Genomic DNA, 17,473 nt, shown 5'->3' with positions numbered 1-17,473 from the left:
AGAGAGAGAGAGAGAGAGAGAGAGAGAGAGAGAGAGAGAGAGACTGAGAAGGAGGAGATAGTTCCAAGTCATGAATCATGATGTACATTGCCCAGAAAGAGACACGCTCCCACAGGAAATCGTTCATTTAGGATCTCTTTTAAAAGTCAAATAAAATTGTTTTGAGTTCACCAGGAAGTTAATCGCCAAATCTGTTCTGTAGAACCTACATTTCTCTGTAATCTTATACAGTTTATCATACCTTTGGCACCAATAAGAGTTCACTAATAAGGCTGTAATTTCTGATGAATCCTGTAATTGCAGTCGTCCACAGAAGTACCACTCTAAACAGATTCAACAAACAATTCATTGCACCCACTGTTGGCAGAGAGCATAATGAGCACCCAGTATCCAGTGTTCAAAGAAACTCATTGAATTGACACGTCTAGAGTTGGTACATGGAACGTTTATGTAGAGTGCATACCAAAAATAGTCTGTGTAGAGTAGGTACAATTTAAAAACACAACATCATTTCATTTATATTGGCCAATCACAGTTCAACACTACTTCGCCAACAAGTCATCACTTAATTAAACACCAATTAAACTAAAGATAACGTTAGACAGAAACCAAAGCATCTGTTGTGCAACAATCCATAAGCATCTGCTTTATTAATCTAAATAAATTATAATTAGAACTGCATTCCAATATTATTGGAGGTGCAATATTCACTTCAGGAGTTAATCAAACCAATAAAAAAAAGAATAATTTCTGTGTAAATTCTACTGAGATCCAGCAGACCATCATCATTTGTAACAAGAGAGCAATGTGGTGTTCGCAACTGGAATGTTTCCACAAGGAACTGAGACTTCAACCCCCCCCCCCCCCCCCCCCACACACACTCTCCCTCTTCTTTTTGGGCTCCAGATAAGCAGTAAATCCCCCATGATGTGGGGGCTTTGTGCTGGATTGAGATGTAGACGGAGCTGATAAACCACGGGCGGTGTTCGGATAAGGTTGATCTCGTGTGATATGTATTCCTCTCCCACGGTGAAAACTAGAGTTAAAGGAGAGGAATGCAGGTGTATATCGTTCGCCACTAAACACTTACCAATCCTGTAATACACCTGAGATTACTTCAGAGTAATGGGCAGAACTTCATGTCTTATACACCATTTGTGTGTGTGTGTGTGTGTGTGTGTGTGTGTTTGTGTATGAGATACAGATGTAGCCTATATATCCATGTTTGTCGTTGCAGGCATTATCATTGGCCAGGGTTATGACACTGGGGTACTGATGTAGCATGGCTACTTCCACTATGGGAGAACTCCCATGCTCCGAGATACCCAGCTTCTCTGGTTGATATGTACAACACACTCCAAGTTGTGACCCCCCCGTCTAGGGGGACCTGTTAGCGCACGACTCATCCGTTCACCGCAAAGCATGGCAGCCTCGATCTGGCTTCACTACGAGGGAAGGAGTGCCAACACACACACACAACACACACACACAACACACACACACAAGGGAAAGCTCACCAGGGTTAGAGCCAGACCCTTCTAAGGGATTTATATTCCCTCATAAGAAGGTTCTGTTCCAGCTGGTAAAGCCCAGGTGAGGTCGAGTAATTTGTAAGGGATTTCTCTGGCTGATTCATATGGGATAAGCTACAGGTATAACATCCAAAATAGTCACATGTAGGCTAAAACATTAGATAAAACATTATTGGAGGCAGTAGTAAACAGTAACATAGGATATGTCATTTTATAGGGGTGTAATTATGCATCATGACCCAATTTATCGCGATGCAGAAATGTACATCGTGGCAATAAATAATATGGAGTTCTGGTTATTATGCCATCTAATGCAGTTGCCTTGCTTGAACATTAAAGGTCTTGGCCTATGGCACAGCTGTTACAATAGGACATTTTAATACAATATCACGTTATAAACCAACACATTTGATATCAGTTTTCTTTGTATTTTCAATTAATTGCACAATTATTTAATATATAGTGAAGCTACATTTTGTTTACACTTGTAAATGTTTTTTTTTTTATTGCAAGGGAATAAAGATATTATTTTTTATTTAAAAAATGTAAACAAAAATGTGATTTATTTGCACTGTTTCTACACTTCAGAAAAAGTTTTTTGATTTAGTTTCAAATAGCATGAGAAAATATAACCATGAATCCAGTATCGAGAATCCAGTATCATGTGCAGATTGCATCATTACACCACTAAAAATGTATTACTGCACTTAAGTTGTTTTTTCAAGTGTTCTACAGTTGTAACCTAAGGGGTAGAGGAGCGAAATGTTAAATACTCCTGTACTAACAACTGGAATGGGGATCAGATTTACAGTATTCAACTGGAATCAAATGTCTGTAACCACTGTGGTGATGGAGTGTGATGTGACTTCCATATCAAGCCAAAATATCTACAGCTTCTGCACTGAGGAGTTTTGAGTAAGTGAGTTTTATGAAAGGCTTGTCAATCACATTAGCAAATCTCACATCTGATATTAGAAATTCGACTCTAAGGAGGACATTCACTCACTTATTCATCAATACGTGACCAATTACATTCTGAAAAAAAATGACTAATGTCAAAATTGATGTCTGGAAACATACAGGCTGTCTGACACTAGGCATTATATTTAGGTTTGCCAAAGGTTCAGCTGACTATAGCAGTATTGAATTCTATCATAAGTTGAATGCGCTAACTGTATGCATGATAGTGAATGTACTACCTGCACACATACTGCATGCATTTCTACATGTCTGCAGCTTTGAACAACAGTAGATCTTCATGTATTTGGTTGAAATTGTGAGAAAATACATCTCTCACTGAATAGTCTGGCAAAGTTTAAAAAAAATTGTTTAAAGACAAATATTTACACTTTTGCAATACTGTGAATAATATTTACATACTATTATAGTTCTAATGCTTATGAACACAAATATACAAAATCATTTATATGATGAGAATGTCACGGGACGGCGGGCCCCCTACTGATCGCCTCCGTATACAGTGGCAGTTGTCTTGTTGTGTTGTGTTTGTCCCTCAGGTGGGCGGGGCCTATGATCCGCCTCACCTGACGGTCGTTTATTTGTCTATATATGTCTTGTCTTTGTACCAGTTGACCGCTGGTCATTATATCCTTAATTCGGATCGTGTCACGGGTTTTTGGTTTGCGCACGTTATACATTAATCCCTCCTTTTTCCCTGAGACTTGCTTCCTTTTTCGTTCGCACTCCCTGCCCGTCACAGAGAAATTACATATTTGGAAAGGAGGGAACACTGATGAGGAACATGAAGATGGGGATGAAGTATTCAGGACTGCGAGGTAATGGGTTGGGTCATGTGGGTAAGAGGGGGGAATTTCATCTGTGTGCAGCTCTCTCGTTTGCTCTTTCTTAAAACGTTTCCACTTTCACTAAACTATATTCTGCATTCTGCATTTCACTTTAGCAGTTTGTGCAGCATGTATCACATGATTTGTGTACTTAATCCGCCAACGCTGGAAGTGCATCGTATTTTTAAGTGAAATTTAAATACATACGTAGCATAACTTCAATTTTTAAGTGAAATTTAAATACATACGTAGCATAACTTCAAAGCAATGTTGGATAAAGAACATAACACTCACTCTGGCCAACAAGATGGTAATTATTTTCTAAGAGGATCTTTCAAGGTATTTCATTTTCCTTCTCCTCTAAATAAGGCATACCCTAAAATCATGTAGATTACCATATAAAACATTGACAATAAGAGGCATTTGTAAAGTCATGATTCATTTCAACGTTCAGCCACTAAAACAGGCATTTGTTGGTAATGTTAATTCAAATGGGACTTATTTTTTTTAAAAGCACTGTGTTCAGAGAAGTACATAAGCTACTATGCTTTGGAGTTACTTCTGAAACTGTTCAAAAAATGTGGCATATGGAAAAGAAATTACATATTTAGTTGGTTAAATTGCATATTTAGTTGGTAATAATTTTAAATTACAGTGGCTCCTAAAACTGATTCAACTTGAATGTAATTTTTCAGTTAATCACCTGAAGCACTCCAATATAATATCTGAGAGGAGGAGGGGTAAGAGAGGTTATGGGGAAGAGGGGTAAGAGAGAGAGAGAGAGAGAGAGAGAGAGTGTGAAGTTGCATGCAAAGATGAAATTAAGAAAACCAGACAGGAAGTATTAGAAGTCATAAATGAATAAGATTCATCCAAAAGCAGCCCCGTCTGACCTGAGATCAGCCACTACTTCCCACCTATACAATATTCCACACATACAACCCAAGAGAACTGGCTCTAGCACAGAGCAAGCGAGACAGTAACTGCTCCAATCACTGAATATCTGAAGAGCCCAAACCTCCAGCCTCCGTGGTGTACGTAGCTAAAGGCCCCATCAATGAGGCTGGCTACGAACTGGCCTGCTGTGACGAAGAGCGCGTTGATGGTGACCAGCCGTCCTCTCAGATGTGGGGGTGAAGACTCGGCAATATACACTGGCACGGTCATGGAGCCAATACCTGCATGGGTGAAGAGATGGAAATTTATGTAAAATATGTGCGAGAGTGCTTCTCTAACTGGAGATGTGCTCATTAAGTGTGCGGTCAGGGATTTCTGAATGACAATGTGATGGAACCAGCACTGGATTTTCTGAAACGCTAGAGGAATTGCTGGAAAGCACATTTCCCCTTTAGGAAAGAAAGAATGAAGCGAGTGATCTAAATAAGCAGTTTAAATATTTCATGTTCCATTTATATTTTATTATATTGTATTATCACACCCCCCCCCCCCCCCTTGTCAGTCAACAAAAGATCCACCGATCACAAATCACAACCACTCATCCGTTCACATTCACCAGTTTATTGAATAACCCTCTGCTCCTGTTCCTGTCTCACCTGTCCAATGGTGTTAAACTGTCAATGGTGTTTACTTTCAATATTCATTTGAAGTTGTTGAAATTGAAGGGGGATTTATTTGAGAATCCTTGGGTATATAAGATATACCATACCTTTCAGACGAACCTCTGTGGTTTAATACAGACATGTAACGTATGTGCAAACAGTGGCCAGCTAAATCCTAGGCCTCTATTTTAATGAAATGAAAGGCTATCTTTGAGAGCAAACACATAAAAACATTATGAGGGCACAGTGCAAGGACCCAGTGAAATATAAACGTGATTTATCCCAAAAGCAAAGCCATTACCTGGAGGTGATGGCAGAAATGGGATTTTATCTCTTCTTACGAAGGCTAGGCTACTACAAATTCATGTCATTTGGTTGGAGAGATGAGGACTGAATGGATAGTATTTTATGAGAAGGAACACAGGGGATTGAGGTGATCAATAAATCATATTCGATTTACTAATCTAGTCATGCACCTGACCATAAATTTCTAAAGCACTGATACTGTGTCACGAAGATGACAATGCACCCTCCTCTCCAAACTGACAGGGCTACTGACACAACCATACAGATGGAACTTACACCGAATTACTCAATGCACAAAATGGCTCTAAACCTTTTGGCTTACAACATAGCATGCTTATGATTTGGACTAATGGTTTTATTGGGAACAATAAATATAAGTTTATTATAAGAAATAGTTTCTTGTATGATTTTCCACAGGTCAGTGTATAGTTTGAAGTGCCTGATGTTTCACTCATTCTAAGGTTCTCAGAAAAAGGTAAAAATGCACATTTTATTGTGAATGGAAAATTGTATGTCATGGATAATGAACAAAAGAATTTGAGTAAATTGCATTAATTTAACATGAGCTGAAACACATTGTTAAACATTTATGCAATGTGATATGACAGGCCAACCAGTCCTGCTCATCCTCTGCCAATTAATAATAATCATAACTATTATTTGATAAGAACCTTTCTAGACACCCAAGGACACTCTACAAGAGTAAGAGGAAAAAAAAATAAAACAACTGAAACAGAATTTTTAAAAATCTCAATTTGATCTCACCCACAGGCAAAGGCAAACTGGAAGAGGTAGGTTTGGAGACTAGCTTTGACATGCTAAAGAGGATGTAACTTAAAAGGGGGGGTATGCCACAGCATAGGGCCATCAAGACAAAATTCTCTGTTACCAGAGAAGAGGAGAGAATTCTCAGCAGAAGAATATTACTGGAGCGAACACTCCGAGCTGGAGAGCATGCTTGCAGCAAACTTTCAATACAGCACAGGGCAAATTCATAGATTTAAAAAACCAAAACAAACTGTTTGCACTGAATGCGATACAGTACTGGGAGCCAGCGACGATGTTGAAGAATCAAACTAATATGCTCCAAGTGTCCCTAGTGTGCATTAACACCCTCGCAGCTGAATCCAGCACGTGTTGTAGCCTGTTCAAAACCCAATCAGGAAGTCCATATAGCCCCGCGTTACATTAGTCAATTCTGGAAGTCACAATAGCATAGGTAATGGTCTCAGCAGCAACAAAAGAGAGAAATGGTTGATTTCTGGTTATGTTCTACAAGTAAAAAAAAAAAGGTAACTTAGAAATTCTTAGCGCATTAGAGTGCAGAGATGCCGTATTATGGTAATACATGCTAATGTTACTTAAGGACACTTGAATATTAGAAAAACAACAAAGCACCAATTGATTCAAGACTCTGCTAAAGATGTAGGCAGGAAGCCTTGTAGTGTGACACATCTAACGTCTACATGATATTTACGCAGGAGAACAAACAGCATGTGCTTTCTATCCGACAAGGGCCACGGTATCACCGCCTGCTTGTAAGGTCTATTAATAGCCCCTCTGCTCACTGCTTCCTGTTGCCCAGAAGACAACGTACCTGTTACCATGGGAACCCCTCGCTGCCTGCTCACAGGAGTTTAATCAATAGTCTTAGACGACAGCCCCCATTGATGTTTAGTTAGACTTCTGAAAAAGCGTCGTCTCCGTACGTGGAGACGTGCTCCTCCACTGAAAAATCTACAACTGTTACGTTTACCAGGCCTTCATGTCCAGTGGACATCTGGGAAGGGATCTGACTTTTCTATCTAATGAAACTTCTGGCAGTATAGGAAGTGTTGGGCCTAACCGATGTGGCTTTACTGTGTCAATCAGGAATGAACAAGATGTTCGTTTCAAACTGTGGAAATAATTGGCATATGTGAGTTTGTGATAGAAATGAGACATGTTAATAGTATCTGGCATCCAACACCCTAAACAGCACCAAATCAAAGTCTTCTTTGATTTTTGGACATGCAAATGCACAAGCATCTCTCATTTGAGTTTGAGTCCAATACCTCAATTAATTATGTTCTGTTATTCTTTCCTACCCATAACACTGAATGACCTATACTGTATATTAAAGCACAGTGCTTTAGAATAGCAAGTAAATATCACTATTTAAAATGTGTTCACAAAAACATAGAAGACATTAAAACACCCTTTGACATATTAACAGCTGAACCACTGAAATTGGAAAACAGATGAAAAAAGAAAAGAAATAAGGATTTTTACCATTATGGAGAAAAACATTTTGGGAAATTACTAATAATGCCATTATGCTTGTTTTAAGAGACTCAACTACCACGGGACTCATGGACTCAAGTACCATGGATCAACAAATAATGACATGCAGGGTTTAGTCATTAGCCCAGCCCCTAATTTTCCAAACGTAGAACAAGGGTAGTGGTGTACAAAAGTAGAACTGGCCTGAAGTGTTAAAAATACATAAGAATGTTTCTAAGTACATTGAAAGGTATATGTTGCTAACATGGCTAACCATGATTTTCCTCTTTAAAAGCCTTTTAGAGGTATACCAAAAAGCTTGACTTTACTTCTTAAACTATAAAATACACTGCATCTGGAATTTGGTGTCTTTAAAACTGTGCAGACAAATGTCATGATTGTTTAAATGTTTTCTTTTGGTAGGCTGGAAGATTTATCACAAGCCCGTTTGACTGTATGACTTGTCTATTTTAAGGTAATCCTACAATTAAAAACATCTACTGTAAGCCTGTTCATCTCCAGATGTTATCTGTTCAGGAATAGATAGATTGGTCCTTCTTATATAGCACAGTTAATAAAATATTTTTGCCCATATCTGTACTTCTCAGGATAATTTACAATCTCTCCTCCCTCCACTGTGAGACTGTGAGAACTGTGAGAAGTAAGTGGTGCTGTGGGGGGAACAATGGTGATCTCTTGTTATCTGCCAGAGCCCCTCAGAGCTCTCCTACTGGAGCTTAGTTCAACAGTGGGAGACTGAAGGAGTGGAGTGTTACCCTGGGCCATAAGGGAAAAGTCCATCCACCTAGCTAATGACCTCTCCCTGCTACCTACCTCCACCATTGCTTTATACACGGCTGGGGACCAGGGAGAAATGCTGTTTTTCTTCCGCCTAGAGTCGGGAAACTGAGCAAAAGTCATTTGCTGCTTTCATACGGCCTGAGTAATTGGAGACACCGAGGAGCATTACAACTCATGATGGAGAAGAAACTATTACGTGAGCTTGCAGAATGAGTGAAGTGTGAAATGAGCTGTGTGGTAAATGAACTCTAAATGCCTCGCTGTGCCTTTATCTGGATATCTTCAGGCCAAACGATGAGGATGGGGGAAAGGTCATCAATTCTCATGACTGGAGTAGCCCTGAATCAGCACGGCCCGGTCCACTGGTGTGCAGCCACAAAAGGGCAGCTCGCAAATAATTGGGCCATAACGCTCAAACCGGAAGCCAGTGGTGAGAGTCCGTGGAAAGGTATGACATTTCCTCCTTTCAGAGCCAGGGTTGACCTTTTGGAAACCGAAAATGCTAAGCAATTTGTTCATCAAAGTCAACGTGTTGATTAAAGTGGACTGATGAAACACGCCCCAAAATATTAAGATGGAAAACGGAAAACCTATCTCAGATGCTTGATTGGACACAGATGTCAACTGACAAATCAGTTGATATCGCATTAGTGTATAGTGTATATATGCAGTGTTGGTGTATATCACATTAGCTTATCTCAGTCAAAAAAGAATTCCCGTTCCCTTGGTTTAATATAACAGTATTCTCTGTTACCCAACATAATGTGTAAAAGTGAGATCTTTCCCTCTGTGGGGGATGAGTCATTGAGAGATGGACACAAGCCACAGAAGTCATATTTTCTGTAATTAATATTTGGGATTTGAAACAATTAAGGCTATATTTAGTATTCAGTGATAAAAAAATATATTGCTAAATTGACACTAACTCAAGGAGAGTTCATTAAGTCTCATCTTATTTTCATCTTCAGGTTATTCTCAGGGTCAAGATTTGTTTTAGGCCCTTTCTATATGAGATGTATCACTTGAATGAACACAGCATACTGCTTACTTATATAGAACTTAATTACAGACCTGGAATTTTTACTTTGAAGGCACAGTGCAATATGTCATCAAACACATGATGTTATGTGTAATTAGTCCAATTAAACAATGGAATAAAACCACAGAACATAAAATCTGGCAAAATACAGCTTACAACTTCCTGTGGCACTTAATACTAAAAAACAACCATTAAATTTAGCAGGTTTCAAATGTTTGAGACATAAGGTAGCCTATGCGTAAAAGGTCCAGTACTATAGGTCTTCTCAAGAAACTTTTGTGATGTCAGTTTCATCTATTAGAATATGCAAAGTCATCAATAATAATACACTGGGTCATATTACTGACATTGGTATAGATTAATTGATTTAATGTTATGCAGAAGACAAAAAAGGACTGAACCACGGAACCCAATCTATTAACCACCTTTAAGATAAGATTCAATTAACATAGACTGCACTATTTTGATACTGTATATTACATGACTAGAAAACGTGAAAACATGGTTTACTACACCAGAGGAGGTTAGCTGACTTTTTAAAATTCTCCTCTGAAATCACCAAAAAAGTTTTTTTAAGACAAACTCTGAGAGTTAGCAAGCTAGCTAACGGTCTGTAGTTTATTCTGATTATGTAGCTAACTACGTATCTAATGCCAACTCCAGTAAAGCAGTTACTACCTCAACAAGCTCTAAGAGAGGTGTACATGTATTAATGTACACACACACACACACACACACACACACACACACACACACACACACGTCTTTCAACAGCTGAAGCAGACATCCAGTTTCTCTGGGAACTTTGCGCAAAAACGTTTGTTTTTTTACCGGGTTGCAATGTTTAATATCTCTATATCTCAAATATCTCATTTTCGCCGTTTGTCCAATGTATTAATGCAGAAGTACGCTTTTATATCAGCTAGATAGATATTCATAGCCAAACGTGATCGCGATAGGCTACCTATCATACATATTTTAGTACATATTGAGCGTTATGGTAATAAATCGACCTATATGTGTCATTTGTCGATCGTTATCCGTGTCAGAGACATTATTTATCTACAACTAACCTAGATATATTAGTAAAAACCTACAGCTGGCTATAACTATAGGGTAGTAGAGTGTAAATATAATTAAGTGCAATACTCCACCCCTCCACAGGGCTGAACAAGGCGCTTCTAGCTCTCTGGATATCTGGATATATATTGAGAATATTTAACATAAATTATTACATTTCATAGCTGGGTAGTTATAATATTATGCAACGTTAGAAATCTAGTCTGACTTGTTTATAAACTTTGCCCTGTGATGGATAATAAGGCTTCATCAGTCTAACTTTCTTTTTTTTTTTTAAACTCTCATGCATACCAGTTTTAAAAGTGCTCCTTACCAAGCCCGAGGCCGACTATCACACGGCCGACTAGAAGAGCCTCTTTACCGGGAGCGCAGCTCAGCACTACCCCCCCTGCGAGGAACATGGAGCTGGCGAGCAGGACGCACACCCTCCGCCCCAGGAGCGCGTTGAGAGACGCGCCTGCGAGCGCGGACAGCGCGGCGGCCGCCAAGGCGCCGGACACCAGGAGCTCCTGCCAGAGCGCGGTGAGGTTCATCTCCCTCTTCAGCAGTAGCACGGCCCCGGACATCACCCCGGTGTCGTATCCGAATAAGAACCCTCCCAGCGCCGAGAAGACCGCCAGGACGTAGACGAAGGCCGGCGTGTCGTCCTGCTGGAACTGCTTGCGGGCGGCTCGCTCCAAGTCCCCGGCGGAACCGGAGGAACCGGTGGTGGTGGTGGTGGTGGTGGTGGCTCCTCTCTGGCTGCTGATGCTCGCGTTGGACGGAGCTTTGATAAGGCTGCGCTCTCCATCGTCGCTCACTTTCTTTCTGCGCTCGCCCATGAGACTGTTCATGCTACGAAGGTTGTAATCATTGTCGGTGGATTTGCGGGACATGGGTAAAACCCACAGGAGATGTCCAATAGTTGCGAACTGGATGAACTGTGGTTTAATTTGAAAAAAAAAAAAAGTCTTATCAGGCGGCTTTGTGTCCTCGCACTTTTACTGCCTGGTTATGTTCGAAGCGCCAGTTCTCCTACTTGTGTCTTACTGAGTTGCACTACTCGCATCTTGCATCCAGCATCATCCTTGTGGTCCGAGCGGGCGCTGCGCGGTGCTGATGAGAGAGCGAAGGTGCGCGAGACGCGCGCGCGAGGCGTCGGCCGCCTTCGTCATCACCCGCGTCTGTGACGTGAAGGGAGCGTCTCTCACGGGTGTCTTCGTGCTCGCGCTCTATCTGTGCTCCCAAACACGGGATGCAGTTTGATGTTGTGATTCATACTTCTATGGCATCGGTATTACCTTGGTTAGATACTATCTGGGATGTAATATGACATGTTAATCCACGTATGTTACATATTTTGCCAGTCTTGTATGCCTGCATAGGTTGTAGTCCAGTTAATATGCATTTATATAAACCCATAATTGTCAAGAAGACGAAAAACGAAATAAATACTAAACTCGGTCATGTCCTTGTATGATATTTGGTCAATATTCTTTCACTTTTATATGGAGATTTCCCGTATGATGTTAACAGGAAAAACGTGAATTGTCTGGATAAACTTGCATGTGTGTACCTGTAGATAGTCGAAGCAAATATTAATTTGTTTATTATTCAGTGTTCACATTTAGTATATTTCTCATTCATTTACTCAGTGTTTGTCAGCAATGTTTGTATCCACGTCGGTTTGCAAAGCATGGTGTGGTAATGCATTTAAATGGTATTCAATGTCTTAACAGGATGCAGGAACCAGTCGGGCTTTTTGGCATTTTCTTAATTACATGCTGGTATTAGATGGTGGCTTTTCAGTGCAAATTACAGGCAAATCCACTACGACACAGTGTGACTGTTTACATGAGGAAATAACATTCAGTACAACGGCAAAGACATTTGTAATTGCATGGATTTCTATTTGTTTGTTTGTTTGTTTTCAAAAGAATAATGGTTTGACAGTGCTATAATGGGTCCAACACATCCCCCGTTTGGTCCATCGTCGCTCCAGGATCGATATCTGGGTTGTCTGAGTGGCTTCAGGAGCGGTTCTCATAATGGCCGCTGATTAGTCCCGTTACACAGGGTTTGGTAAAAGGCCAATGATCACTGGGGTGATGAGTTGGACCCTCTAAAGCAGGGTCCATAGTGCTCGGGAGGTGCTGTACTGTACGTAGTCATGGTTTATCCGCTGCCGTTCATTTGTTTCAAATTGGATGATTAACTGGTGAGTTTAATCTGGGTTGGCAATACTAAGAAACGTCAAAAAACTCTTAACATATAAAGTGCAAGGATGTGACCTTTTGTGGGTCTGGCTTTACTTCATATCTTTTATATATATATTTAATGAGCTTACGTTGGTATTGCTAAAGTAGTTGTGTCTTAATTACAGCTAGTTTGTGTGCATTATTGGTCTGGAAATGTAATCCGCGTGTTTTAAGTGGTACGCCTGGTTAATGTAAACTAAATGTCAAGTAGCCATTGGTTTTATTAGCCTATACAACTGCATATTTTGGTTTCGTTGTCTGATTATTCAGGTAATCCAATAAGATTATCTGACTAGTCATTCATGACATATAACAGTGGAAAAATCCAGATGAAAGAGTGAGACAGACACGCGAGTGATAGGTTAGGATTATTCTCATGGTTTATTCAAGGGCCATTTGAAAAGAAAACATAGTACACTTTAAGCTTAAAATAGTTATCCTCTCTGCGAGTAACAAACCGCGTGACAAAAGGGAGGATTTGTCGCCATCTGCTGGCTACACATGCAACCACCTTCGTCAACGTTTTATCTTTTCTGACGATTTGTGTGAATTTAAATGTAATTTGGGGCTGTGATGACACAATATCATTACTGTAATTCGCCATTTACTTTCAATACAAGTCCTGCTTGAATTTGACTGTACTATTAATTTTCCATTTCTCTTGAAAAAAAACAAAAAAACAAAAACAAAAACTAGCACGTTGATGAGAGGTGATGGTGCTGGCATACAATAGCTATAGGGGAGACCGGGTATGGTTGTAACATGGGGAGAGTTGTAACACCATCAATTCCACCGATCACAGATAAGAGTCATAGGAGTCATATGATCATTCCAGTATTTACCCAATTCCTCCCTAATCCTACATGGTGAATATCAAGGCTGAAAACAGGCACATTCAGATTCCATGGATAAAAAACTGATTTTGAGGTGAGAAAGTAAATCAAGACTGAATCAAGACTATATTTTGTTTAGTACTTATACTATTGCAGATAAAACCATATGAATTATATTACATTAAACTGTAGTTTCTCAGGTAAATTGTGATGCATTTTTCCCCTGTTAATTTCAAATCCCCTCGCTACTACAACTAGTTAAACATTGGCTGACAGGGGTGGGGTGGGTTGTAAACACAGCTTTAAAACGTGTTACAACCATCACCTTACATACAACTAAGAAAACTTTCTTGATTTTAATCATTTTAAAGAAAGACTGACAGAGGTGTGCCTGCAAATGTTTTTAAAAGAAGCATCTGATGAGGTCACAAAGAAGGACAAGTCAGTCAGATCAGTTGTGAAGGCACATGGTATCTGCCATGTAACACACACACACACACACACACGCACACACGCACACACACACACACAGACACACAGACACACACACACACACACACACACACACACACACACACACACACACACACACACACACACACACACACACACACACACACACACACACACATTTTACATGTTCTTTACACAGGTACATTGTATTAGTGTTCATTAAGCATACATATTGTTAAATAAGTTTGTTCTAGTACACTAATTTACACACACACCCCCCCCCTCCATACACACACACCTGAATAAAACAGAAAGTAGATATGAGTTATGTACGAGTTATGGTCAGTCATACAGAGAGACATTTTTCTGGTTTTTTATTTTATTATTTTATTCCAAAAAACTCTTTTTGAAGCATTTTGCATGGTGTGGCCTCTGTTTTTGCTTCTTTTGTCTAATTGTTACAACTTACCCCAGCATGTGTTACAACCTACCCCGGTAGTGGGGTAGGTTGTAACAACTGAACACCATGTATTTGACATCAACTCACGACGGCTGTGATATTTGAATTCAGTTTTGAATCGGTGCCATTTGTAGTAAACAAATGTGTGTACTTTGAATAAAAGTACATAAAGGGAGCAGTTAGGGTTAAGAGACTTGCTCAAGGGCACTTCAGTCATGACCTAGGGCCTGGGAATCGAACCCTCCCCACTAGAGTATGGCTGCCCCTTTATAGAAGAAATTTTATAAGAAATAATAAAAATGTTAATCAGAAAGAATGCATTAGATGGAATGCCTTAAAATGTGCTTAAACAGTAAATCCAGATAAAAGGTGCTGATAAACTTAAAGACAAATCACAATTAGAGAGTTTTCAAAATTCCTTTTTTTTGTGTGGAAGGTACTTGAGGTTTAGAGCTGTTATTCATTCATTTTAGATATTAACCGTTAAGTTAGTGCCAGTGAACTGAGACATGGAGTGTAGATTTGCTGGCGCGTTTTTGGTGAATTACTGACCAGGTAATTGTTTTTTTAAAAGACCATTTATAAAAAAAACACGTAAAAACATTACCTTCTTTTTATCTTCAACAGTCTAGACATTTCATTTCATCTTAGTTATTAATATTTTGCAGAACCACTGGAAAACCTTGAAAATCATTCACTCCAAGCTACGCGTGCCTAGTGTCTAATAGAAGGTCTGGTTGATATACAGAATGGACCAGATAAATTGATCAAAAAAGCCACATGAGAAAGACTAACACAATTAGTCTAAAATATTTTTTTAAGTTTGTTTGTTTGCCTGTTTACTTTGTCTTTAATTTGAATGTTCTGCAAACATGTAAGTCAGTCACACACAAACATCCGTGTTCCTTAACGATACCAAGCTCCTTTCGTGGAAGCTCTGTACGCCATCATAACATGCATATGCTCTCCAAGAACAATGCACAGGTGTATCGTGAGAGGCCCCAGCACAAAGATTCTGGATTTTCCACGTTCAGGTGTTAGGTGATTATGTGTTACAGGATTCGGTCTAGGATTTCCACTGAATTAATGAGGGGAGAGACTTGAATACTTAATTCCAAGTTCATTTCCTCATACGCTTCCCCAGAAGGACCTGGGTCAGGGTATAAAAGCCACGGTGAGAAGGAGCCCTCCACACCTGTGTTGTGTAGGTGGTGGTCAGGGAACGCAGCTCAGAACATGGCTAACACAAGGGCACTTTTAGCACTGGTGGGGCTCTTCTCTGGTAAGCACTTCCTGCGTCTGTTAAAGGTGCTGGGATTTTCCTCATTGTGAAGTGACAGCCACACGTCTTCAACTACAGAACTATAAGATGTTTAGATGTTTGGTTATTATGTTAAGTCGGTGCTTAAATATTCACTGAAATCTTTTCTTCCAGGCCAATTTTACGCTGTCTCAGCTGCAGGCCCCAGTAAGTAGTCACATGGTACTAAATGATTAGAACAGTTTGAGTATGTTGCACTGGTTATAATTAATATTACATTTAAAAATATTATTTTTAAGGTCTGCCCTCTGACCTTAAAACTGCCATGTCTGTTGTGTCTGGTGTTTTAGCTGTAGAGTGATCTTTCTCTGCCTTTCCAGATTTATGCAAGACCTTCGGGAGTGGAGTGTTTCAGACCTTCAACGGGACTCTGTTCCACGTGAAGTCCACGTGCGCCTTCACGCTTACCCGGTTCACGTCTTCTGGGGTGGACTGTTCCATCTCTGTGCAGCGTGGACCGGCTGGCCTGATGAACAGGGTAGTAATCATGGTCAATAAGGTCACTACAATTCTTCAGGACGGCGTGGTCAGTGTGGAAGGAAACAGGTACCTCTTCACCTTCAAAATGACCACAATCTTGGTCTTTATGCCATCAGTTGATTAGGGACAGATTTATATCTGGATTATATCTGGACCAACAGAAATTAAAATTCTAAAATTTCAATTTTATTAAAGTTAAAGTTTTAGTTAAAGCTGCACAGCAAGTTGCTCATTCTTGCTAATACATATTTTCTGGAAAATAATTAGACACTGTAGCAAATTGTTATCACCTTTGTAATGCAAATATAAAAATTTCATCTTGAAATATTTTCTTATAAATATGACTTTACAATATGGCTTTTTCAGCATTACCCTTCCCTATGACCACACATATCAGCATGTGTACCGATACGGCATCTACATCAAGCTTAAAAGCAAAATTCTGCCTTTTTCTGTCACCTGGTCCAATTCATCTGGGGGCATCAGTTCACTTTGGGTGAGTTGGCAGAACACTAAACTTTACTGATTTTTGTCGTTGTACAGTTTAAAAGTGACTCTTATATGATATCCCGTCATGTAACAATCATTTGAATAACAAAATCAAAAATTTGGTGTTGTTGATTTTGTTGTTGTATTAGTGTTGTATTGCATCTACTGTCTATTAATCACAAAATGTATTTCTACATAAAAGCATGGAAGGGTTTGTGTTCTCTTTATTTTTATAACATTGTTATTATCCTGTGTTTGACCATATGGGGACAAATTTTTTTGGTTATGCACTTCAATTCTAGGTTCAGCTGGACCAGAGTTTAGTCAATGGAATGACAGGAATGTGTGGCCGAATAAACAGTACAGGTGACATAAAATAAACAACTTTAAAAATATTGTATAAGCTTTTCAAAAACCTTTGATTAGAGTCACCTGTGTTTGTGAACAGTGAATATGCACCATATCAAGAAACAATGACTTTGCTTAAGTTTAGAAATGTTTCTTAGAAGTTCATACAGTTTTATGAGCATTAAATGTATTGACCTGCTTTTAACAGAAAATCTATGGGAACTTGTATCCGCCTATGGTGTCCCTGATGGAACATGTGTGACTGAAGATATTAAACGTCAAAGCAAAACACAGGTATGTGAACCTGAACAAAATCAACACTTTTGCTCTTGAAGAACAGGAATCGGTCTGAAAGCCATTCATTCAGACCAAAACCAGCCGGTGACTCACGAGGGCTTGAAAAAGCTTTTCACTTAAGTATCACAGAACTAAAGAGAAGGATTTGCCTTCACTTGTCAGAAAGCTCAC

General features: G+C 39.5%; 2 protein-coding genes across 2 annotated transcripts in view; one reads left to right on the top strand and one right to left on the bottom strand.

The window, feature by feature from the left end:
• Window positions 1–11,565, bottom strand: part of slc2a13a (solute carrier family 2 member 13a) — a 46,663-nt gene extending 35,098 nt beyond the window's left edge. Inside the window, exons 1-2 of the mRNA XM_077004752.1 lie at window positions 10,698–11,565; window positions 4,356–4,515 (exon numbers count right to left, since the gene is read on the bottom strand). Coding sequence (XP_076860867.1) covers window positions 4,356–4,515; window positions 10,698–11,259 — 722 coding nt within the window. The 5' untranslated portion in view covers window positions 11,260–11,565. The remainder of the gene's footprint in view (window positions 1–4,355; window positions 4,516–10,697) is intronic.
• Window positions 11,566–15,545: 3,980 nt separating this feature from the next.
• Window positions 15,546–17,473, top strand: part of muc5e (mucin 5e) — a 30,624-nt gene continuing 28,696 nt past the window's right edge. Inside the window, exons 1-6 of the mRNA XM_077004749.1 lie at window positions 15,546–15,649; window positions 15,803–15,835; window positions 16,009–16,234; window positions 16,535–16,664; window positions 16,960–17,023; window positions 17,214–17,299. Of these exons, the coding sequence (XP_076860864.1) occupies window positions 15,604–15,649; window positions 15,803–15,835; window positions 16,009–16,234; window positions 16,535–16,664; window positions 16,960–17,023; window positions 17,214–17,299 (585 nt within the window). The 5' untranslated portion in view covers window positions 15,546–15,603. The remainder of the gene's footprint in view (window positions 15,650–15,802; window positions 15,836–16,008; window positions 16,235–16,534; window positions 16,665–16,959; window positions 17,024–17,213; window positions 17,300–17,473) is intronic.

This window comes from Brachyhypopomus gauderio, chromosome 5 (assembly GCF_052324685.1).
Source record: "Brachyhypopomus gauderio isolate BG-103 chromosome 5, BGAUD_0.2, whole genome shotgun sequence".
NCBI lineage: Eukaryota > Metazoa > Chordata > Actinopteri > Gymnotiformes > Hypopomidae > Brachyhypopomus > Brachyhypopomus gauderio.
This window is presented reverse-complemented; position numbering and strand designations above follow the sequence as displayed.